The sequence below is a fragment of the Erithacus rubecula genome (assembly GCF_903797595.1).
Source record: "Erithacus rubecula genome assembly, chromosome: 3".
NCBI classification, from domain to species: Eukaryota; Metazoa; Chordata; class Aves; order Passeriformes; family Muscicapidae; genus Erithacus; species Erithacus rubecula.
Window position 1 is genome coordinate 7,195,326 of NC_136689.1, and position 24,181 is coordinate 7,219,506.

Consider the following 24,181-nt stretch of genomic DNA (forward strand, 5'->3'; position numbering starts at 1 on the left):
GAGCCTCTTGTGGCTCACAAAAAGAGCCAGACTCTGCTGGAAGTGTATGGGATGAAATGAACATCACCAACCCCTTGTGGAAAAATGGATTTTCTGACTAAATACAAAGATGATTTCTTTATTTTCTTGAGGGCAGCAAAATGCAGGAACAAAATGCCCACATAGGCTGCCTTTGAGATACTGAGCACTTAACCTCCAGAGTCTTCCAGATGTATTTCTGCAAATCTGTTCCACAGTTCTACTTGATGACTCCCAGTGAAGAAAGCTGCACAGGAACAGGTGGGGACCATGTGTGCTTGACTTCCAACACATCCCTAACTGATGGAATGCTTCTGCTGTTAGACATATTCTACATTTACCTTTAAATAATTTCTTTATCAGAACAGGTTTTCTACAAAACACAAGTTTTGTACTTTGTATTATGGATCTTTTGTGACAATACGAAAAGGTACTTTTTTCCCCCTGATACAGAGCACAGGATCAAATGGACATAAGTATTACAACCTTCTACTAAGGCAAGAGCATGTTCATAACAGCAATGCTGTACCAGAATACTCCATCAAACCCCTTCTCTATCACTAATCACACACACAGGAACATCTGTGCAAGCCAGTTGGCTCTGGACAGCTCCTGTGGCTCTTGAAAGACTATTTCTTGGCAGGTTGTGTTTTTCACTCTAATTGAAAGGTTAATCAAATCAGTCATTCTTGTATGTTAGCTAAATAAACACACTGTCTTTACTGATGATGAAACAGATGCATTATCACTCATGTTTCCCACGGGGTTCATTTGTTCCATGATCACATTTGATTTTCTTTGAGCTTCTCTATGCAGTATCTGACAACATTTTGGATAGTTTTTGTAAGGAAATTTACCTTGCAGATGCTACTGCATTCACATGTCTTAACTCTTAACAGTTTTTGGCAAAGGTATTACAAATCCTCAACATTGCTCCATTGTGGAAAATGTGGAGGAAGCCAATCTAACAAAAGGCAGAGAACTCCTTGTGAGTATAAATGATTATGGAGTGGAGCAGTCTACGCTGCTGAGGGTGAAACTGCCAACACATCCAAACCTGTTTGCCCTCTGCCTCTCCCTCAGCGAGGCTCTCACCTTTACCAAGCTGCTGTACCAGGTCTCTTCAGCTTCTAGGACCCAGTGGGGGCAATGCCATGTGTCTTGAGTCTGATTTTGTGCACAGCTGAGCTGACTCCTTATGTGTGTGTCTCTCTGAAAGCAGAATTTACACTTGGTAGGACAACACATCATTGGGAAGGCAGGCAGAAGACTTGAAGGCACAACAGGTACAAAATATGCATTCAAGCTAAGTTCTGTGTAACACAAAAGCATTCACAAGCTGCAACAGCTGATAATTGTTTTAAAGAGAAAGGCACTCAAAAACCTTCCTGCCACTTGGTAACAAGTACAATGAAGGAAGTCTCAAGCCATACAAAGGTTAACACAGTTTTAGATCATTTCAGTATTACATTCTTAAGTGGGGAAAAAGGTGCATTTATTTCTTCAGTAAAAAATAATATTCATGCAAGGTATTACAACATTCTTTAGGGTGGGATTAACTTTATTAATTTTCTACATTCTGAAAGATTTAAATAACTAAATTACTTTGTTGAACTGTTGAGAGTTGTGTCTCTGCAAGGCTCTTGAAGTCAGATTTCAGAGATGTTCTCTCCCTCTTAATAGGGAGACCAGACTTGCCAGGTCCACGTTTGAACAATTTAAGTCATTGGTACCACACTCATTGACCAAAATTAACTCCCACTGCAGTGTCTCCTCCTTTTTTTACTATTTTTAAAAGTTAAAGTATAAAATCATATCATTAATTTCCAGCCTTAGGTCTACATATCACAGACTTTTCCTTCATCTGTCTCATAATGAAAAGCAAGCTGCACCTCAGAAAGCTGAACATCACACTAAGAATAAACACAGAACCCTGACACTAGTAAATGGCATTTGTGAAAAATACCATTTCCTCCCATCCTTGCCACACCTTTCCAACCTTTCATTCACTTAAAAATTCGTGACCAAAGTACAACATTCTCATTTATCCCACTTTGCCACCTTACCAAAAGCCACACTGGCAGAAATGTTCCCATTCCTGTGCTCCTCACATGGCCCCCTATTGCTCCCAAAAGAAAAGCCAAGCAGAGCAGCAAGTCAGGACATGGATACAGCTGAGGAACCAGAGCCAGAAATAAAAGGCAACAGGCACACCATGACCTCTGTGGGACCCCACTCATCTCAACATTTACTACCACTGTGTCCTCACAGCAGCAATTTGTCATTCACTTAAGTACTTTGTTCAACTAAGGTATTGGGAAAAAGGCAACAGAATCAGTAAATCCAAGCACCAGCTGGATTTACACTTTAAGCCACAGCACAAGAGAGATTTGAAATCAGTAATTTCCTTGATGGGGGAGAGTGCAGATACTCACTTGTCTGTACAGCATCTGAGCTGAATTGTCTTGCTGATCAGAAAGAAAATAAATGCTTTTAGGATCCCTTTTTCATCTACTGCAATCTAAACTGATAAAAATGTTCAAATCAGATTATTAGAACTGTGTGTGTTTTAGGAAATACAACTAAATATAGATTCAGGAGACTGGTTTTTTAACATTTATTTAGTAAAACTCACTATACAAACAAAAAGTTATCACAACAGTGGAATATGCAGGGTTATAATTTCTCCTTCAAGCTGCTTCTCTGCTTCAGTAAAAACACATATATACATTTACAACAATTTCCCTTTAAAGCACTGGGATTCATATATTAAAACATACCTGGTAAAATAAGCTTAAAATAATTTCACATTGCTTGGAAAAAGATTTGAGTAATTTACTCTTACCAGAGTGCCATTGTTGCACAGTATTCAAAAAAATGAACGACCACTAAAATATAGAGTAAAACATTTAAAAGTACATTTATTTCAAATATGGGCAAAGTATCAATATAAAAGAAAATAGAGTATAAGAAATAAAAATAAAGTACAAAACATTTTCATCTTCAACATCCATAATTTAATAGATAGCAAGCCCTTTTATTTTTACATCCAAATTACACTTTTGGCTGAAGTACCATAATTTATTTTAAAATGCTTAAAAATGGGCTCATCATGATACCTAAAGTGGGCTCTTTTAAAATGGTAGTATAATACAAAACATAGTAAATTATGTTTCAGCATAATAAAATTACACATCCTAAAAAAGATGCAGTTTATTTTCGCTTTCCTGCTTTAAACTGCTCATCATCTCTAGGAAAACAGCTGGAAAACAGCATCCACAGGAAGTTCTAGTTGCTTTGTACAATGGCTGAACAGCTAGATATAATGCTCCAAGGATTCTGGAGCAGTAAGGCATTTTACTATCCATCAAGTAAATTTATATGTGAGCTTGTTAAGAAAGAACAACTGTAAGAAATGACAGAAAATACAAGTTCTATAAAAAACATGCATACAGACACAGAGCTCTTACTGCATTTATCAAACAGGGTCTGTAATCTTAATTAAAAAGCTGCTTTTCTCATCTGAAATCAACTTGTGCCAAATACTTCCCTTAGTGCAAGTTCTTTTTCCATTGCTTAATTTACTAATTTATTCTAGTATTTACTAATATTTACTAGTCCTTGTGACCACCCTGCCTTCTTCCTCCCTTGAAGTATTCCCCATTAAAAAGTAGTTCCATGTTGAGTTTAAGCTACCTTCTTGGGTGTTAAACTACCCTCCTACCAAGCACACATTACATACACTAAAAAATTACAAATAATTAGTTTCTAATTAAGAAAAACTTTTAGTAAACCATACTTCCCTAAGCAGCAGAATGTCTTTTCACAAAAAGGATATGATTCATAATCCAGTGTTTGAGTCAGCACTCCGGTCAGGACAAACTCAGCATTGTGGACATCTGGAAATATCAAAATTCATACAGTTCACTCCCTCCACAGAAATTCTGCCTCATGCTGCAGCTCTCAGGAGGGGCTGTTCTGGACCTTGGTGGTCCCACTACCACAGCCCTACCATCAGCCCTCACACCTGACACTGTTACTAAATACAGCACTGCCTGGGGCTCCACACTAAAGGAAAAACAACTAAATTGAAAACCCAATTGATGAATACTTCAATAGTACCCTAGTTCCAGTTAATTTTCTTCTTAGGAGCTGGTACAGGGCTGTGCTTTGAACTTAGGATGAGAATAATGTTGGGAACACACTGATGTTTCAGTTGTTGCTAAATTCAAAAATTTATGGTGATCTGCCTATAAAATAACTACGAGATATATCCAGCAAACAGCTGGCTGGGATTTCTCCATGGTTTGCAGGACAGTCCATGTACTCCTCTATTAGTATCTGAAAGCTTCAAAAGATCTCTCTTTTGAATAATAATAATAATAATAATAATAATAATAATAATGATAATAAGGAAATAGAAAAAAGAAATCAAGGTAACAGTTACACTGTTCAATCACAACAAAAGCTTATACATACCTATGCCTCGTGCGAAATACTCTCGACATAAATGAAGGTCATTTTCACAGGAAATCAAGATTATTTCTGGCAAACTCTAAAGGAAAGAAAGTAATGGTAAGCTCAGAAAAACATGATAAGGTATTGTAATTAAATTTTAGAAAACAACACTCAACACACTTTATTCTGCTTATGCTCCATGAGTTTTCGAAAAGAAGGTTGTTTAGATAATACTTTTCCTCCTGCACACTCCACAATAGCTTTCATGGTGGAAAGACTGGGGCAAATTCCAGGTGTAATGTAAAAATACTTTCCCTAAAAAGAGAAAAGGAAGAACAAGAAAAAGCATTATTATATTAACTGATTTCTGCAACACATGAAGTTTTAATGTCATGTGACACTTCTTTTATACAACAGGGCAGAGATTAATGAGTTGATGAGTTGTCCTTAATTACTGCTGATGTTTCCCATCGAGGGGCAAATGTTCAATTTTGATAAATTTGAACAGTTCAGGTGTGCCTACTTCCACACCTGTAAAGTAACAACTGCAGCTTGGTAAAATACATAAGAACAATGCTGCTCACTTCTTTGAGCACAGGGACATCTCAAATGTTACAAAAGAATTGTTACCTTGTAATGAACAGCAAATTTATTATTTCCTGACAAAAATTATGCTACTACTTGACTGAGATAGGTGATCAGATCACAAAGTATATTATCTCTGTTTATCATCTAGGAATAAAAATATCCAGAAAACACTTTGCTATTTAATCTGCAAAACTGAGAGAAAAAGTAGCATTTAGATGTAACAGAAGACACAGATTCTTATTCATTACAGGTCAAAAAACACCCGTTCTAGATGGTTTACCTCCATCAACAGTCTGTAATTCAGTTAGGCTGAAGAATCTTTAGCAACTCAGATCTCCAGATACCTCTCTGGACTGTAATGTCATTTTAACCAGAGGCATGAAAACATTTTGCACCATCCTAGCAAACAGCCTGGTGGAAAGTGCAGTCTCCAAAGAGACTCACACTAGAACTCCTTCAGCCTGAAGGGCAAACTCACTCTCAGACTCCCATTTTTATGGGCAAGTGCTCTGACTATGAGGCTGACATAAAAAAGAGAAAAGAAATAAAATAAAGTCCCTTCCATTAGTTCTTTTCTTTTTACAAGTAACAGAGCAATGTTCTAGATTTTCGAAGGGAACAAATCACTGGACTGTCTGGTTAACATCTACAGGATCCAGTCATTCAGAGGGTTTAGAGTCACCCCAATGATGCTTAGGCAGAAAACAGGCATAAAAACAAAACAAAAATTTGTAACAAATGTCTCATGTTATATGCCAGCCTGCTCTATTGCTTTCAGCTATAAAATCTGTGATCCCAATGCTGATAAAATTAAGCTGAAAACCTCCCAAGTATTTAAAGTAAAGTATTTATGTGGCAAACTGCATACCTTGAACAGTGGAGCTACTTGTGCTCTCTTTAGAGACTCCTCTAAACTAAAGCAGAAAAGCACCTCAGCTTCAGCATCTCTGAGCACAAAGTTCTGCTCATCTGTAAAAGAAACACTGATGATGTGGCACACAAAACACAAACATCACCATGGCCCAGGATGGAATCTGAGCAGAACATCTTGGTGGCAGAGTGGCTCTGAACAGCAGACACCTACTAGAATTAAACATGATTCAAATGTCCTCCTTCATTAGGCTTCTTACAAAGATGACAACCAAATCCTTGGAGAATTAAACTGTTTCACATTTGTATACCTAACAAAAGTCACAGTCCTATCAAGTCCCTTTTTCTAACTTATTGGAGGTACTTGCAAATTTTTATTTTTTTGCTTCTCTGCAAAAGAGAATGATCAAGCAGAAGGATTAAGTTTAAATTCAAATTACTGTGACCACCTATAAGAGCCCAGAAACTGTCTTAACAGAAAGAACTGTTTCACTTGTCCTCCTATTCACCCAATTTTTTATTATGAATGGAATTTCAGTCTTTATCTTTCCACAAAAGCCATGTCAAACACATTTCTAAATCCAATTTAATCCAAAACCCTAAGTCTAAAAACAAAACAAAAAAAATTATACAGATAACCAATGGGTATTTCCAAGGACAATCCTGACAACTTGGAAGAGACAGTGTTAATACTCTTCCAAAAGACAAAATAAACAATTCAGACAATTTTTGTAAACAATTGCCATATTTTCCATCATTATAGCAGGTACAAAACTGGAACCAGCCCATTAGCTACAAATCAACCTAATTTCAGTAAATAACTACAGTACTTCAAATATTAGATCACAACAGTCATCCTAAATCCCCTGACTTTCTTCATATTCTAAGTTTTCAAATTATTCAGTTTCTCAGTTCACTGATGCTGAAGTGAGCAAATTGTCCCCTTGAGATTTATAGAAATGTTTGCTGGTTTATCAGCTAATTATCCATAGATACAAGTAGTTACAGTGGTTAGCCAGCAATGTTATACATTTTCTTCTTACAAATCAATTATATAAAAAGCACAAAACAATCATAAACCAAATAATTACCCTTTCAGAAAGGGTGAATTAAAAAATAATGAAGCTACAGATAAAAATCTACAAAATGGCTACACAAGAAAGAAATACAATACTTAACAATATCCAATCATTTAATCACCCTAAAGCAAACTTTTCAAGTGTGTTTTTCTTTCATTTAAGGGGAAGAAACTGTATTAGAACAAATGAAAACTAAATGAAACAAAATGTTCTGCTGAAAGAGAACTTGATTTTTAAAAAAATAAACACATAATTCTTGTGACAGCTTAGCTTAACCATACTAAGACAATCTAACTCAAGTGGAATACAAACTAGCTGCTAATATCATTATTTAAGAACTTTGCAAATAATTCTTCAAGAGGTGTGAACAATTACAATCAGACTTGCTACAGAATTAAAATTTCTGCTTTCAAAAGCTGAACTCTTTAGAAAACTGGTGAGAAACACTGAAGTCAGAAGACAAAACAATTAATTGTATTTAAACATGCTTGTCAATGAAACTTTCTTTTCCTATAGGAATTAATACTAATTTAACTTACCAACAAATTTCTGGCATTTGAAACACTCTTCTAACCACTCTGGAGTTACTATGTGCTTAACTACAGAAATTGCTGTCAGGAACTTGACAGTTCGGGTCACTTTACTGGCAATTAGATGGGTACACTTCTGGGCAGAGTCTGCTACTTCACCTCCAAGGATATACAGTTTCTGAAAGTTGTATAAAACACAAATCAGAATGGAAGAGTTGGTAAAAAACCAGAGGAAAAGAAGAAATTAAATATCCCCACATCAAATAAAACTAAGCTCCTAATGAAACAGTAAATGTAGATTTCTGTGTTACAGTGATTCCTTTACTCAAGCTGATTAATTTTGACAGAATTTACAGCCTCTGAAAATCCACGCATTTCCAGACATAAATATCACCTGGCAAGATTGAAAACCATTTCCCACTTCTGCAGTTTTTTTCATTTTGGGTTGTGATTTTTTTAAGCAAGGAACTAACTACAAAATACATATTAAAATATTTTTCAGTGAAACAGGATATTAAATTTTAAGTAAGCAATAGTAAGAATATATAATATCTTTTCTCTTTTCTAGGGAAGGTGCAGTACATACTGTAGCTACAAACTTAATTTTGCCAGGCTTTCCTTTAAAGAGAAAAGCACCTCATGAAAAACACATATGCCACATGCATTTTTGATGATACTGAGCAACTATTCCCTTTTCCTTGGTTTAAGCCACCAAACTCAAGCTCCTTACAGTTGCTATCTTATCAATTAAGCCAGTCTGAATGAATGAATGAATGATTAACACAATGAATGAGCTGGTGAGGCACATCAGATTACCACAGATGTTAAAGAGTGCTCCCCTCATAAAAATGTCAAGGATGAAAAAAGATTTGGACATCTTCAGTAACTATGCACCCTGAATTTTTAATTAAGACAAACATTTTGCACAAATAAATAAACCCCACACCAATATCTCTAAGCATAAATATTTAACAGACTAGGGTTTTTATTACATGAATTCTTGGAGTCCCAAAGCAGGAAAGCCTGAGGGTTAGGTTAGAAGGCCTAGGAGGTTTCTGGCAGCCCTGTGCACTCTGCTGCTCTGATAATGGTGAGCACATGGGACAGAACAGTGCCTTTAGCTCTTCTATACCATGCTCTGATTGCATAAAGATGACTCACATTATTCAATGGCACTGAACCTCTCCACTATTTACCTCCTTCCTGGTAATAAACACCCTGTGAACAGTACATTGCACCCCTCTGAAAGGCAAAGGCTGCTTTTCTATGTTCACCTCAAGCATTTCTACCTGTGTGTGCAGACCTTGCAAAATCTCCACTCTGATATGGAAGGGACCCTTTGGCCATACAGGTACAAAGATTACCCCTCCATCTCAAGAAGATGAGGAGCATCCAGCCCCAGTTAGGTATCCAAACTCTGCAGAATTTTGTTAGCATCAGTGCTGCAAGATTTACATTCAACTTCACAAGCTTTGAGACTGAAGTTAATTTTTTAAATTTGTGAGCCATAGCTGTTACCAAAACAGATTCTCTATATAATTAACCTGGTATCAACATGACAAAAAATGAGAAGTTCATACTGGAACTTTATAGGATGCCCTGAAAAACATTTTATGTCCCAAAATATTTAATATCAAGCTTCAAATGCATACACTGCAAGGAAAAAACAAAAAACTTCACAAACAAGTATAAAATATTTTCTTTATTGAACCTATATTTTTGAGGATACCAAAGCGCCTATTTCTAAAAAAAGCAGTAGACTCAAACTAGGCCTCATTTACTTCTCATTATCTGAATGTTATAAATTATTTACAGTTAAGCTTTAGTACAGCTTTCCTAGGGAACAGAACAAAACCACAGGAACTTCTCACACCTGCCATAAGCTTTGTCATCAGCTGTCTTTGAAGCATTTGGCACTACAGACAGCAACCCCACTAAAATAATCTTGGGTCTAATCCAGTACAACCATCACTATTTTTCTCACCTAAATTTGATGAAATTTGCTGATTTAAAAACAAATGCCTTTTAAAGCAGTCCTACAGAAAGAAAAACCAAGTGGAATAGTAGTGTAAAGTAGTTAACTAAAGGAGAACAGCTACTAAATAAAACTCATTTCACATAAACATACTCCAACCTCAGGGCCAGTAAGTACTGGTTTTATCCACCAGATATAATGCTAATCAAGTCTTAGCAAAAATCCAACATCCATAAAAAAGTTGCTAGATGTTTCAATGTAGGTCACAAGAGATAAGCCTGAAAGTCACCTTAATGTACTGTTGCACTTGCATAGGTTCAAATCCTGTGAAGAGCACCATTGGTGTCAGCTCAGGGGTGAGTTTTTTAGTAGGTGGCGGCAGGTCTTCAATCCTACAAGAATATGGGAAAAACAGCAGAATGTGACTTTGGGCCTAAGGCTGTAGAACTGCAATTTTGAAATTAGACATGCACACTTCTGCAAGTTTCACCAATGGAATGATCCAAATAAATGAGAATTAGGCACAACTTTTTCTGAAGAAAAAAATCATCATGTAGAGAACATGACATATTCTCCCTTTTCTGCACTCTCCCAACTCTCTTACTACTTCCCTCTCTTAAGTTTTTGTTTTATTCCTGCCAACTGAGTTACTGGCAACATCCAAACCAGTGACAGTTATTTCAGTGAGCAGGGCACAGGATGGTGCAGGCTGCTGGGCAGCTGGCACTTCTGAGAAACACAACTCAATTAAGGACCACAGGCATTGACTGCTCGCTGTTCTTACCTTGCTCTTTTGGAAGACGGCTGAAGACTGGATTCATTTTGCTTTGGTTTCAAAGGCAACCTCACACCCTGAAATAGACCAGTTATATGTTTAGATCTGCATTAAGCAGGGAAACAAATTTCTATCCTGAATTAATCACAAATGAAAATTACACACTGCTGAATATATGAGGCACCTACTACTTACACAATAAACCCAAGAGCAAAGCTGATTATTAGCCAAAGCTTCTCCACAACATTATGCAATCCTGATAGTGCACAACAAATAAAATAATTTGGGACTTTTTTCCTTTAAATAACACTGCTAATTATCAATGGAAAAGCAAATTAATTAAATGAGAAAGAGACTGAAAAGCCTGTCCATTTGCTAAGTACAAAAATACTACAATATTCTTACTGGTACTAAATTTCATGGAATGATAACATCCCAGAAAATACCATTTTAAATCAAGTTCCCTAACTACATAAAAAGAAGCTGGATAGCCACCTCCCCAGTAGGAATGTGCCCAGAGGTGATTAGAAGTAGCTTTTAGGCTCCCCTTGGTCTGAGTAGCACAAAACCACAGCTCCCAGGCTCAGGAGCATGTGACATTTATTTCTTTTTAACCTTCAACTCAATATCTGAAACTTAATGAAGAATACTAGAGGCACATGACCAGAAAGACAGGCAGCATTGTCCCAGCCTTGCTGTGAGACTGCTCCTTTGGGAGGAACAAGCCACAGGGGTTTGTTCCCTGCTCTCAGACCAGACATTTTTATGCTAGACAGCCCATAGTATGAGCAGCTGGAAAGAAAAGTGCACATATTCACATTTTGATAGACATTTCAGCTATGAAAATGCAAGAGGTAGATGGCATCAACAGCATCTGACAAGACAGCTGTCCTCAGAAGAGGACCCCAAACCCCAAGACAAATAGAAATGCCTACTGTGAAGGCAGTGAAGTACCTTGTCTTCCCTGACACTTCCACATGCCCAGCATTTTCTATTACCAAACCATATTCCTGTGTGGGCACCCAGAGGGCAGCTGGGCTAGACTGTCTGTCTCCAGAAGCCCCTTTCAATCTAAGTCACAAAATTCCCACTTCACATGGCAAGAAGGGTCCCCATGTAAATACAGAAGAGAAGGTATTAAATTACCCATCTGGCCCCTGAGGTCTCCATTTGCTACACAAGATAAAACAAGGACAAAAACCTGGAGTGACTGACCCATACCAAGGACATATCCAGTTTTAAGATGAGCTCAATTGCAGTGTGGATGCAAAGGGTGGTGGTAACAAAACCAAAACTGAGTTAGTTAAAAGCTATTTTAAATACTGCATACTGAATCATCTCAAGGATTTTTTATTCTGTAACAGCAGAATATTTTCCTTCTTCAGGAAAATATTATGACCACAAATTTTTAAAAGCATTTAGCTTTTAAAATGCAAGTTTCCTACAGGCCTATGAAACAAATCCACAAGGGTCTATGAAAAGAATGCTCCAAATTTATGGTCAGGAAAACAGTAGTGCCTATTTCTAGAGTTGAAAGGTATTCAAGTGACAGGGCCCTGAATCCCCATTTAAAACATTAAACACCTCATTTCTGAAGAGTTTACAAAGTGACTGAGATATAAGTGATCCAAACACAAGAGATGTGGCACAACTATTTGTGCAATATAAAAAATTATCTGAAAGTCACCTGTAGTACAGATTTACTTCCATCAAGACATACTGTGAAAAATTATCAAGTATAAATCTGAAATGGGACGAAAATTTACAACATTAGATAAGTGTAAGAGCTGACATGGAAACTGTAGCTTAATCTGAATATGCAGAAAACTTATTTTGCATGGTTTGCAGAATACCCTTCATGACAAAAATTTACTTTTCTTGTATGTTTTTCAAGGTACAATTTTTCACTGTTCATTTCTGCTGATATTTCAGGGTTATCAACTACACTTTTTAATGCATGGCATATTTTTACATTCTAAAATACATGGTATATATGCTGTGGTTTTAGCTCTCAGTATATATCAGAGAGATGATATGAAGTAATTCCACCCTTAACTTACATTATGTTAATATAAGTTAAAATTCAGTACTGAAAATTCAGTCAATATTCTAACAAAATTCTCACTGACTTTGGGTGTTCTGTCTTAAAAACCCTTATGTGGTCTAATTTACAGAGTGTTAGGTACTTTAGAAAGTGTTACAGAGTGTGAGGTGATTTTAAAAGTACTAAGCCCTTTCTAAAGGTCTGATGTAGAAATCAAAGAGTGAAACATTTAGCCCAAGGTGCATCAACGGCAACTTCATTCTCTATATCCCACTACAATTCCTTAATTCTTCAAAATATTATTTCTCAGATTCCTCAAAATAAAATAAAACATTAGCCAAAAGTACAACCAGGAGCTTCAGCACAGGCAAGGAGTGGTCTTATTAAAACAGCTGTATATATTGAATAATTCAACATACCATTAGAAGTTCTGGTGACACCTTTAATGGGACTCTCCAAGCATCTAGAGAACAGAACAAAAATGACACCATTGCCGAGTTATTTACAGCAGAGGAAACACCCTCCTGCTGCTGAAACAGCAGACAAAAGGCTTGTGGCTCCTACCCAGCAGGTTGAGCACGAGGTGCTGGCTGGGAGAGAGCGGGTCCTGGAGGTTGAAGGCGGTGTAGCGGCCGTGCTGGATCTGCCGCAGCGCCTCGAAGTTGCCCAGCAGGATGTCGCAGAGCCACTGCGCGTTCACGCACGGGATCCGCCACTCCTTGGCCTTCTCGTACTTCAGCCCGCTGGCCCTGCATGGGCACAGGAGAACAAAGACTGTATTGCAAAGAAATCGGTAAAAATGGCAATTTCTAACAATAAATCTAAAGTATCAGTATATATTTACTGGTCTCTTGTTTGTTTTAACTGTGACAGAGGAGATGCTTCAAAAAATACTTCTGTTATACATGTCGGAACAAGCCAGTCAAGGCAGAATTTCTGCTGTAAATGCATTCTTTAGACCTGGACTTAAATTTTCTCTCCTCCAACAATTAAAAAAAGGTGTTTTATTTATGATTATCTGAGTCAGCATCACTTAAGAATATTATAAAATAGGAACGTTAGAAATTACTTTTGTTTTGCTTGTCTTCAGAAGGCCACATTTATCACTTAATATGTGCTGTAATTTAGTTAAGAAACATCACTAAGTTTATTGTTATCAAACTGCAGAACTGATTGCAATTAACACTCTTATAATGAGCTATAGTTAGCACCTCACATTCAGAGAGGCTTGTGGAGTGCAGCACTTACTCTTTGCAGATGAGAACTGTATTGCTGCGGCACAGGTAGCCCGTGTATTTGGCACCTGCTAGGTAGGCCATGAGCTTGAGGTCATCTCTGTCACTATCAACAAATCCTGTCACAGAGATTATCTGCAGACAGAAAGACACAGTTATAAACAACTGAATATTGATGGCACTTACAAAACACTCCCATGAAAACTGTTTTTCCATGGCTAACTTTTTACATCACAATGAAATGTACAGCATGGTGTATAAGCACTTAATTGAAGTGTGGCTTGTAGGATACAAACAGTACAATTTTAAAGTGATTTGTTTATACATTAAAATTTCAGGTTTCTAGCAGTAGCTCTGACTCAGGAAGAACAATTTTCATTCTTCTGGTCAGCGTTTTTTTTTTTCACAGAGACCACAGCATTTTTATGAAAGAGCTCAGAGCTAATTTGCTTCTCACAGGTCTGCCATCTTCCTTCTGCTGCTATTTACATGGAGGCACACACAGAAAAATGCTTACACCTAATTCCTCTACTCTAAAAATCTGAAAATTGTACTCTACTCTGCCATGAAGCCAAATAAACTGTGACAGCTGATCATAAGTGAACTGTAATTCCATGTCTTCCATTATTCCCTTCAATCCTGACAAGTTTTTGGTTTTGCCATTCTAACCTTTTCTTTATGGAAAGGAAATAGTACTTTTGTTTAAAAGTGTTTATTCCATTGCATATTGCATTTACTACTAACCATTGAGTATGCATGCATGTTGTTATACTCTGGTTTTTCTCAAATCTATATTCCTTTTTCTGTTTGTCAGGACAGGCTATTAGCAAGGCCATCTCCCATATGTCTGCATCCAGCACAAAGAAATCCAGTGCCAAGACAGACTTTGGCATCTTGGTTTATACAGAACAGTACAAACCAAGATACCTCTGAATGAAAATTCCACTTCCATAGCTCCTCATTGCACAGGCAATGCAACTGTGACCTCCTACCCTCTGATCAGCAGCATAGGCTTCCTTTTTAGGTATTTGCTAAGCACTGACTAAGAAAACCCCTCAAAAATCCTCTCAAAATCCTGGGCTATGGTAAGGAAGCACATGCTATTAGATGGGCTGTTGCTCTGCTGCTATAAACTGTGCAACCTGGATTGCTGCTATTTGCTATTTGTGTGTAAGCCAGGAATCTTTGCCCCGCAGTGTCAGAGAGTAACTCACAAAGGCAGGTGTTACTCCCCAGCACTCTGAACTCAGAAAGACTTGCAAAGCATTGAGAAACACCTGGCAGCAGCACCACATCAGCACAGCACCTTAAGATTAAAAAAGCTTTTCTTCCAAGGCAAAAGAAATGTGTATTTTGCTCCAAGCAAGCACTTTCCAGCTCTGTTTTAATACTGCTCATGGAATGAAGCAAGCATTCTTTTCAAGTAAGTTTTTCCTTCTTACATGTTGAGAGCATGGCTTTCCTCCTGGTGGAAATGCCACTGGAAAATGAAGGGCTCGATGAGGTGGGACCATCTTCTTCTTTTTCAATATTGCATTCAGCCAGTGTGCTGTAATACATCTCTTCCTTTCTCTTAAAGCCTATGAATACAGAAACAAACTGCTTTTAAAACCCAAAACACACATTTATTTTATTTTACACTTTTTCTACAAATCAAACCTTTGATTTTAATTGTTTTCCTCTACTTTTTAGACTTCTCTTTCTCATAGTATCTTCCTTAGTGCTCTCTGGAACAAGTCTACTACATACACTACTACAGTTTGTACCCCAAAAAACCACAAATCATAAAAAAACATGTAATGAGAAACTTTGCATTTGCTACCTGAGCATGAAGCCCAGGGTGCAAAGCTCTGCCTTTGCAGTGATAAAATGCAAGTGCAGGTTCCCAGCTGGCTTACCTGAGCATACATGTTACTGACTTGGCTTTCACAGAGAAGGTGAGTGCATCTGCTCGTGAGGGTAGGGTCCACTGTCCCACCATGTGCTTGGATGATCTGGTAAGAGAGCAAACCCAGAACTTCTAGGATATAACAATTTTGACATCACATGAAGAAACAAAAAAGTCTGAAATGAAAGTCCACCCTTTAGGACGCTGCCACCATTAGCACCACTTCTCTGAAGAGTTACCCCCCAAAATCAGGTTTGTTATCTAGCTTTAGAACAATTTTGTAAACAAAAAATAAAATTAAATATGCAGCTTTCCACTAAACAAAATGTGTACTTTTTAGAAGAAATGGAAAATCAAAATAAAGATAGATAAACAAAAATAACCCTTCTCATGTTTTTTATTTTTCGCAGTATTACTATTAAATAATTTTTCATGAACTATTCAATTCTATCTCAGCAATAAACACAAGTGCTGTTAAAAATGTCAACAGCTTACTTGATTATGCAAAATTGTAGGGAAAATTCAACTATAAAATCCATCAGAAGTTTCTGAAGAACATCAAAGTCCTCTTATTTAGGAAAGGATACAGATTTTTCTGAAAAATAGAAGTTGGCAAAAAAATAGAAACACTCTATTCTTCCATCTTATTCACTCAGGTGGATACCTCACAGGCTACTAAATGCCAAAATTATATGCAAAAAAGAATGCTTTTATACAATCATGTTAAAGATAGACAGTGATGTTATATTACATTTGCTGTACTACATCTGCCTGATTAAAAGCATACATAACTGGGAAATAGTTAAGGCTGCAACTTAGTTAGTTCATGTCATGTTCTGACTGAACACTTAATTCAACCATGCTGCACACCTAAAATATTTCTATTACTTTTTCTGGTCAGCAGCAGTTGAATAATTTTTTTTTAGGTTGTAACAGAAGAATTACACAAAAAGATTCCTAAAGAAAAGTGAACAGTGCTAAAGTACTTCCAAAATTTTCTTTTGGAATTTAGGGACTATGACATTATATTATAGTTTTTTTAGAAATACTGCAGTATCTTACCCGTTTCCAGGTTGCTAACAGCTGCTTGTCAGACATCTGCTCTGGGTAATCAGCAATTGCAAAGACACAGCCCAGTAGGAAATACTCTTCTGGAACTGAAATAGTTTGGCACATAAAGAACAAACAATTAAATACTTAAAAGTCTGAAGAGTTAATTTCAGAACACATTTGCTACAGTAACCTCTTCCTATCACCAGGTTATAAATTTCCTAAGTGTACTTCCTTTGAAAAAGTAGGATCCAAAATTTCAAAGCTGAAAGCCTTTGAGGCACAGGTCAGCCTAGAGTGCGACTTTGTAAAGGCTGGCTTTTTTTCCTGGATGAAGAGGGGCTAAAGGGGCAAAAGGAAGGGCCACCAAAATGAAAACATAAGACAAATTCCTCTTTTACAAAGATCAACTATCAACAGCCAAATCAATCAAAAAGCTTTCAGTTTTACTGGAATTCAAAGCAAGGTGTGACAACTTTCCAATACTGAATCTTTAATAATTTACTGCTATTTCCAAAATTGTAGCTGTCTTTCCAGTTCTTATACTGTTTGAAAGCTTTCCCCTTCCCCTCTTCCAAAGGAAAAAAAAAATTAAAGCAATTATGCTATGCATTTACTAACACTTCTGAAAGTATGGGTTGTGTGCTTGTGGTATCAAGTGTGTATTTGAAAAGAGAACCTTCTCAGCACTCTCATGCTTTTCAGATTGCTGGATCATCATTAGCTATTATTTAAGTATTTGCCTAAAAATCAATAAAACCAGTTCTGAACCATGAGTGGCGTTTCTTACAATCCCATCCCACAAGCACAGCATTATTTTTTGATATTCTACCCCACTCCATGTCAATAGCTACTCTTTTTCAGGATCAGAAGACAATAACTACTAACTCTCCACTGCTGGATCATGCCCAAAGAGCGGCTGCTGCTGCAGTTGCTGCTGTTGCTGCTGGTGATGCTGTGGCTGCTGGGCTGCAACTGGAAGCTGTAGTGCTTGAGGTGTCTGAGCAATGTGCTGCGCTGCCTGATTCTGCATTTGCTGCTGCTGATGCTGCTGGTGCAGGCGCTGTAAGTGCTGCTGCTGCAGTTGCTGCTGCTGATGTTGCAGCTGTTGCTGTTGCAGCTGTTGCTGTTGCAGGTTCTGCTGCTGCAGCTGTTGCAGCTGTTGCTGCTGCTGCTGCAGCTGTTGCAGCTGCTGTTGCAGCACATGCTGCTGCTGGAACTGGAGCGGTTGCGGAGGGCGGTGCAGCTGCTGCTGCGCGTGGAGCGGCTGCTGCGGGAACTGGAGCTGCTGCTGGGAGAACTGGTGCTGCTGATGGACTTGCTGCTGCTGCTGCTGCTGCTGGGGAAACTGGTGAGGCTGCTGCTGTTGGAAAGACTGCTGGGAGATCTGGGGTTGCTGCTGCTGCTGCTGGAGCTGCATAAGTTGCTGAGGTTGAAGGTGCAAGAGAGGATGGTGCTGTTGCTGCTGTGCTTGATGTGACTGCTGCAATAAATGTGTCTCTGGTGTTAGTTTCACTTGACTAAACAGCACCACATTTGGATGTCCCTGTTGGCTATGATTTACTTGTTGTTCTAAACTTTTTGTAGGTGCTGAAAGTGATTGTAATATCTAGAAAACAAAGATTATTTTTGTGACCTTTTGGTTGTCATTAGGTTTTAAAAATATTTAAAGAACTACTGGGAAAATACAATTCCAAAAAGAAAAGAACCCTACACCTAAATACTTTGTGAGCTAAACAAAAATCTTTAACTGCCTAATAGCAAAATCAAAAGACAGGACTTACACAAAGGGAAGTGTGGAGCTGCATGTGACTCCTAATAAACAGCAATGCACATTTTAGTTAAATCTAAGATTAAAGCCCGTTCCTATAATATTAGTAACTTTTCCAACAGCATTATGACTATTAACACTATATTAATAATTACATTAACCAACTGCAATATTAATTTTAAAATCCCATTGGCCCATTAAATTAACCTTAGTTCCATAGTCCTGTTTTCACTTAAAATTGCTAATGATGCCTTCATTAATTAGTGCTGTTTGAAACATGGGAATCTTGTTCTCTTTCGAACCAGTTCGGATCTATATAGCCTGTTTTTTAATTTCAATACCAAAAAACAAAGTAAAACATTGATTTGCTGAGCACTAAGTGTTTCTTGGGGAAAACCCAAAACAACCTAGGCTCCCTACCTAAGAACACTAGAGCTTAGGTTTATAGAGAATGCTGAAGTAATCTGGATTTTCATTTTATTTTTAGATATGCAACTCACTGTTAAGAGAAAAATCATTTCACACTAAGGAGACACAAGTTAGGAAGTGAATTTTTATGCATCATAAAATGGAGAATTAGGCAAAGATCTTGTAGATTAGGATGAGTTCTACATATTTATTAAAATATTTTAATATAAACTACCTATTAGAAATGAGAAGGAGCAATAGGAAATTCTAGACTTGTCATTCATAAAGTCTTAAGCATGAAATCAGCTTTGATGAATCCTGCAAAGCTTGTTTCCCTCACCCTCACTACTTCAACACACAGTGTCACTTCAGCAATGTGTGTGTGAGAGAGGACTCAAAGAGAGAGGACTCAAAGCCCATCACTAGAGCACAAAGCCAATTACTGTATCCTCTCAACCAGACATCCATCAACTCTGCATCAGAGGTGGCACAAGTGTCTTCACAATACACATCAAAACATCTCAGGTGTCATCTAAATAATTCTGATGTGGTTGGTATCACACACATGTGCAGCCATGATTATCAACGCATCACCCATCACTCATGTCTTGGAAGCATCACAGTAGAAACATTCAATAATTAAAATTAACACACACAAAAAATGTTTCCATGGCTCAAAGTCAGGAGCTACTCTCCACAACAAGTACCACAAGCTAAAATTACAGAAGCCTCAAGACATATATTTCAAAATAAAGGGATAAAACTTCCAAAAGCATTCTACTGCCACATTCAGAAAGTAACTGTGTATCTGCAAACACCTGAGGATAACAGATCTCGTTACTTGGCAGAAATATGAGGTTCAAACTAAACACTAACTTTCCAACAATGCTCACCAAGACTTGCACTCATCATTCAGACACAAAGAAAAGTTACAGGGAGAAAAGGTAGAACTTGTATCCTTCCTCACTCTAAGAAGCAGCTTCACAATTCTAAGATGCAAAGCCTTTCTGCACAGGCTGGAGCTGGCCCAGCAGCCTGAGAAGGCTTTTGGTGAGGCCCTTGCACATCACAACACAGCCCCTGCTCCAGCAGACTTTGGGTGAACAGAGACAAGCCAAAGCACACAACCACCAGTGCCTGTAGCTCTGCAAATATTGCTGACAGAGAAATACTTCCAGAGGGACACCCTGATGTGGATTTGACAGTACAGTGACTGGGCTGGAGAGGATGTGGTGGCCAACTTACCCATGCTGGCCAACTGAGCCAAAGGTTGGCAGTTCTGCTGGGGCCTTGCCCAGAAGCCTCAGCCCTTAAACAATTCAAGGCACTGAGAAGAGGCACCTAAGACTCAGATTTAAAATAAAACCTCTATTTCTATTTCATATTCAGATGTCATATAAACAGAACAGGACCAACATTTCTGAGTGGCTCCACATTCTGTGCTTAAGTACTGACTGGAAGCCTCTATACTTCTCAGGCACCTTTCTAAGTTTAACCATCAAATGAACATCTGAAGAAAGGCAGCAATGCAATTATTTAAATAAAAGATATGTCTAACATTTACCAGCACCTACTTTACTCATGCTCCCTTCCCACAAATATCTAAGAATTTCAATGCTGCAGTGCAGCATGCTCCCTTGCTTTTTATTTTCTTATAGAAATACATTAAACACAAGAGCTGCAATTGTTTCAGCTACACAAGTGGCATAAGAAAGTGAAAGTTAGGACTCCTCCATCATAATATGTATACTATACAACAACCTAACAATGCCCAGCAGGACAATGCAGCATAGAACTGAACCTACTATGGGAACAATCAATTTCACAGTTTAATGTGTTTATGGCATAAATAATTCCTTGCACTGACTGAGAAGCTAGGACAGGAAACCAGGTTTCCTGAACTAGCAAACTAATTCTAAATTAATGTTTTTCCCTTTCTTACCAAGAAGTCCTTACTGAAAATCTAAATAATGCTGTAGTTATACATAGCTTTACTCTTCCAAATGTTTTTTTTTTCCAAATGCATTCTGTGAACCTGCTAGAAATTAAGTTACTTATCATGGGGAAAATTATTAATTTGGCTAACTTTGGGTATTTTAAGAACAGCAAAAGGAAACCGAAGCTCCTGGACACTATAGTTCCTAAGAAAAAGTCCAATAGCTTATAAATTAAAAATCCAACACTTACATGTGCTACATTTGATGGTCTATTAATCTGCTGAATATCAGCACTATTAGTAATATTCCTTAACGTCCGCACGGCTGGGTTCCACGTGGCCATCATTTCCTGGCGGTCAGAACTTTGGGCACCTTGCACTGAAGCCATGAGGTTGCCTCTCATATCAGGAGGCAAAATGTTACCTGGCACTGGTGGGACATTGGCACACAAATTAATCAACCCGGAGTCCTTCCCTTGAGGCAACCTACGCTTTGCTGCAGATGCCTGAGGGACTTCAGCTGGTGTCCAATTCAAATTCCTTTCTTGCTTTTCTGGAGAGGAATCGGAAGAATCATCAAACATCAGTTCCCCTTTTGCCTTATCAGCAGTAGTAGTAGATTTTGGTGAAAAAGCTTGATCACCCAAAGGTGATCCTTCTCGAGAAGATGCCGGGCTTGATAATTTTTCATCAGTACTAGCTTCATTCTGTGAATCTTGTTCTTCATTTTCTGCTTCTTCCTCCTCTTCCTCCTCCTCCTCTTCTTCCTCCTCGTATATAATTAAACGAGGATGATATGGAGTCTCTTCTTTTTTACTTTTATCAGCTATAGAATCCAGTACCCAGTCTGGGGTCACAATTTTAATGCTGTCCCGTTTATAAGCACATTCATATTTTTCCTGGGGGAGGAAATAAAATTATTTAAAGACAAAACAATCACAAATAATCTCTTTGAGATGAGGGCTAGAGCATGGAGAGGGGGACTACAAGGAGATTGTCAAATATCAGAGTGATCTCACCCAGATCTAACAGGACTTAATGCTGTGTAGAACCACAAATTCCAAGAGATCAAAACAAAAAAACCCAAATTCTCCAAATTTACTCTATAAAGAACTGAGAAGGCACAATTAAGAAGATGAATGTCTTCACTTGCAAAATTCTTCTCTAACTCAATCACCAAAATATTCCCACCCAGCAGTGTGGAACATTATGGTCAATACTAAAATGCACGTGATGTTAGGAGGACATTATAGCAAGTCTAAATACAGCTTATATTTTCTCAACCACAAAAAAAAAAAAAAAAAAAAAAAAAAAAAGTAAAAAACCCCAGCTCCACTATGAAAAAGCATTTGGGGGAAAAAGTAAGAATTTAAAAATAGAGACAAATATTTAAAAGTTGATCACTGAAAGAAAGCATTTCTGCAGGAATACAGCTTAAATCTTAAAGCCTCACCATTTCCTTTCCTAATAAAAAAAGCAGACACAGAATCAGTGTCCTATTTATTCAAATATCCTCTTTAATGGAAATCCCTCACATACATCAAAACAGTACAGGAAAAAAACTCTTTCAAAAATTTGAAACCTATTTCAGGATCTAATATTTAGAAATGATTGAGCTGGTATTTTCTTTTGTGTCAAACAACATAAATTAACAAGCACATTCAGAGGAAATTAATTTAGTGATTCTCTGGAGTTATTTCCTACAATGAAACTGTCATTCTTACACAATAAAGAGATTGGAAATGAAATCAAGTGTATTTGCCAACACAAAATTGTATTCTTTCATTCTGGTGAGAATTATTAACAATCTTGTTTTATCAGTCAGAGCAATCACGTAAGTTTTCCTAGTGACAGAATCATTCTCATTACAGACTGCTGCAGTTTCCCTTGTAGTGTTCAGAGCACCAGGACTGGAAGCAAAAAGTAATAATCCCACAAAATTGTTCCCATTCAATGATTGTGTGCATTAAAATATTTGTACCCTTCAGAAAGTGAATGCTAATACCTCTAAGTTTCTTGACTGGCAAGCTAAAGACATCATCCTTTGTTGCAAAAAGCATACTATTTAAGCTTTTGAGTGAGATATTAAAGTATGACTCTTAATGTATTTCCTTGCCTCCTACAAACAGAATTTTTGGTAACAAAGCTTTGTCTAAGCATTATATTTTATTGTGATGAAAGGGACAACTAGAATGGTGTTCAAAACACCCTTCTAAACAGTCCACAGAAGAAATACCAAGCACTTCATAAAAAAGAAAAAAACAAAACCAACACACACACATTTTCACCAGAAAGAACTCAGGCCTGCAAAGATCCCTATATTTTAAAGAAGGAAAAGCATTCATTCCATAGCCACACTTTCACTTCTCCCAGTGCCAGCCCATGTTTTATTCTTCAATATTTCAAATTTGTCCTTTGTTTGTCTTCACTGATTCTGTAACTGTGATTTATAAATCACAATCACTAATGACTGTGACATATCAAACTTCAGCTACAATAAACAAGATAAACAATAAAATTCTTTATTCAAACAGGAATTCAAATACCAGTGTGAAATTGGACATCATTTGAATTAATCAGGCTTAAAGCCATGCAGAAAATAAGTACAAACTGAATAGCTGCAATGTCTAATTTTGCTGAATTCAGTTGTTAATGAACAGTCTTAAGAATTCTAACTTCAGGCAGATGGAAAATTTTTGACTATTTGAAAGTAAATGAGAGCTACAACAAGAAGAATTGTACATGTAATAAACTCTTACCCCCTTTGGCTCAGGCACAATCAAATGAGTACATTTCTTATTGAGGCTCAGCTGGCAATTCCCTCCATAAAAAGTAATCAAAGCCCACAGCGTACTTCGGTCTTCAGAAGAAACCTAAAAGGAAGGTAGAAAAGTCTTTTAGTTCTGTGCATTCAGTTGTCTTCAGCAGGAAGAATCTTAGTAACCCACAACATTTACAAGGTTGGCTGATGTATTACCTATCACTTTTAAACACCAAATTAGCAAGAAAGTGAGAGAGAAAAAAGGGTGACAAAGGCACACAACAAGAAAAAACACTGAAGAGTAAATTTTAACCTGCACAGAGACAGAGAAAACAAAGAGGAAAAAAAAGTACAACAGAAAAGCTGGTATCTCTCCTCAGAAAAGGAAATATCCCACATATAATGGACATTGGAGTAGATTGAAATATGTTTCACTTCTTACCTGAGAGAGACAAGCAGTGACTCCAAAAAAGATCTGACATGATTCTGGAGAAAAGCCATTTACACTGGAAAGCAGGTGTTAAGGATGCAAAATAATTACATGAGTTTCTTGAGGGACATTAGAAGAAAATTAAACAGTCTATGCAGTACTTCTCAGATAATACCAAGAATGTGACCATTCAAAAACTTTCACCTTTGAAAGCACATTGTCTGTTTGCAATTAAACTTTATGCATCAAGAAACAACCTGATGTACCAACTGAATCAGCACACCTGCAATATTACAATCAATTTTGGTAACACTAAACCAGAACTGACCTGGGAAAGACAGATGAATCATCAGACTTCTGCAACT

General features: G+C 37.4%; 1 protein-coding gene across 3 annotated transcripts in view; it reads right to left on the minus strand.

The window, feature by feature from the left end:
• Positions 1–3,216: 3,216 nt before the first annotated feature.
• Positions 3,217–24,181, minus strand: part of PAXIP1 (PAX interacting protein 1) — a 30,664-nt gene continuing 9,699 nt past the window's right edge. Inside the window, exons 4-21 of one of the 3 annotated variants that reach the window (XM_079300463.1) lie at positions 23,829–23,892; positions 23,385–23,498; positions 20,877–21,524; positions 17,399–18,119; positions 16,523–16,617; positions 15,471–15,566; positions 15,015–15,152; positions 13,586–13,707; positions 12,902–13,086; positions 12,757–12,800; positions 10,303–10,370; positions 9,808–9,910; positions 7,553–7,721; positions 5,933–6,033; positions 4,657–4,791; positions 4,498–4,573; positions 3,853–3,917; positions 3,217–3,397 (exon numbers count right to left, since the gene is read on the minus strand). In XM_079300463.1, coding sequence (XP_079156589.1) covers positions 3,386–3,397; positions 3,853–3,917; positions 4,498–4,573; positions 4,657–4,791; positions 5,933–6,033; positions 7,553–7,721; positions 9,808–9,910; positions 10,303–10,370; positions 12,757–12,800; positions 12,902–13,086; positions 13,586–13,707; positions 15,015–15,152; positions 15,471–15,566; positions 16,523–16,617; positions 17,399–18,119; positions 20,877–21,524; positions 23,385–23,498; positions 23,829–23,892 — 2,956 coding nt within the window. In that variant the 3' untranslated portion in view covers positions 3,217–3,385. Of the gene's footprint in view, positions 3,398–3,651; positions 3,918–4,497; positions 4,574–4,656; positions 4,792–5,932; positions 6,034–7,552; positions 7,722–9,807; positions 9,911–10,302; positions 10,371–12,756; positions 12,801–12,901; positions 13,087–13,585; positions 13,708–15,014; positions 15,153–15,470; positions 15,567–16,522; positions 16,618–17,398; positions 18,120–20,876; positions 21,525–23,384; positions 23,499–23,828; positions 23,893–24,181 lie in introns of those variants that run through there. The other 2 variants (XM_079300464.1, XM_079300462.1) reach the window with 2 other exon arrangements.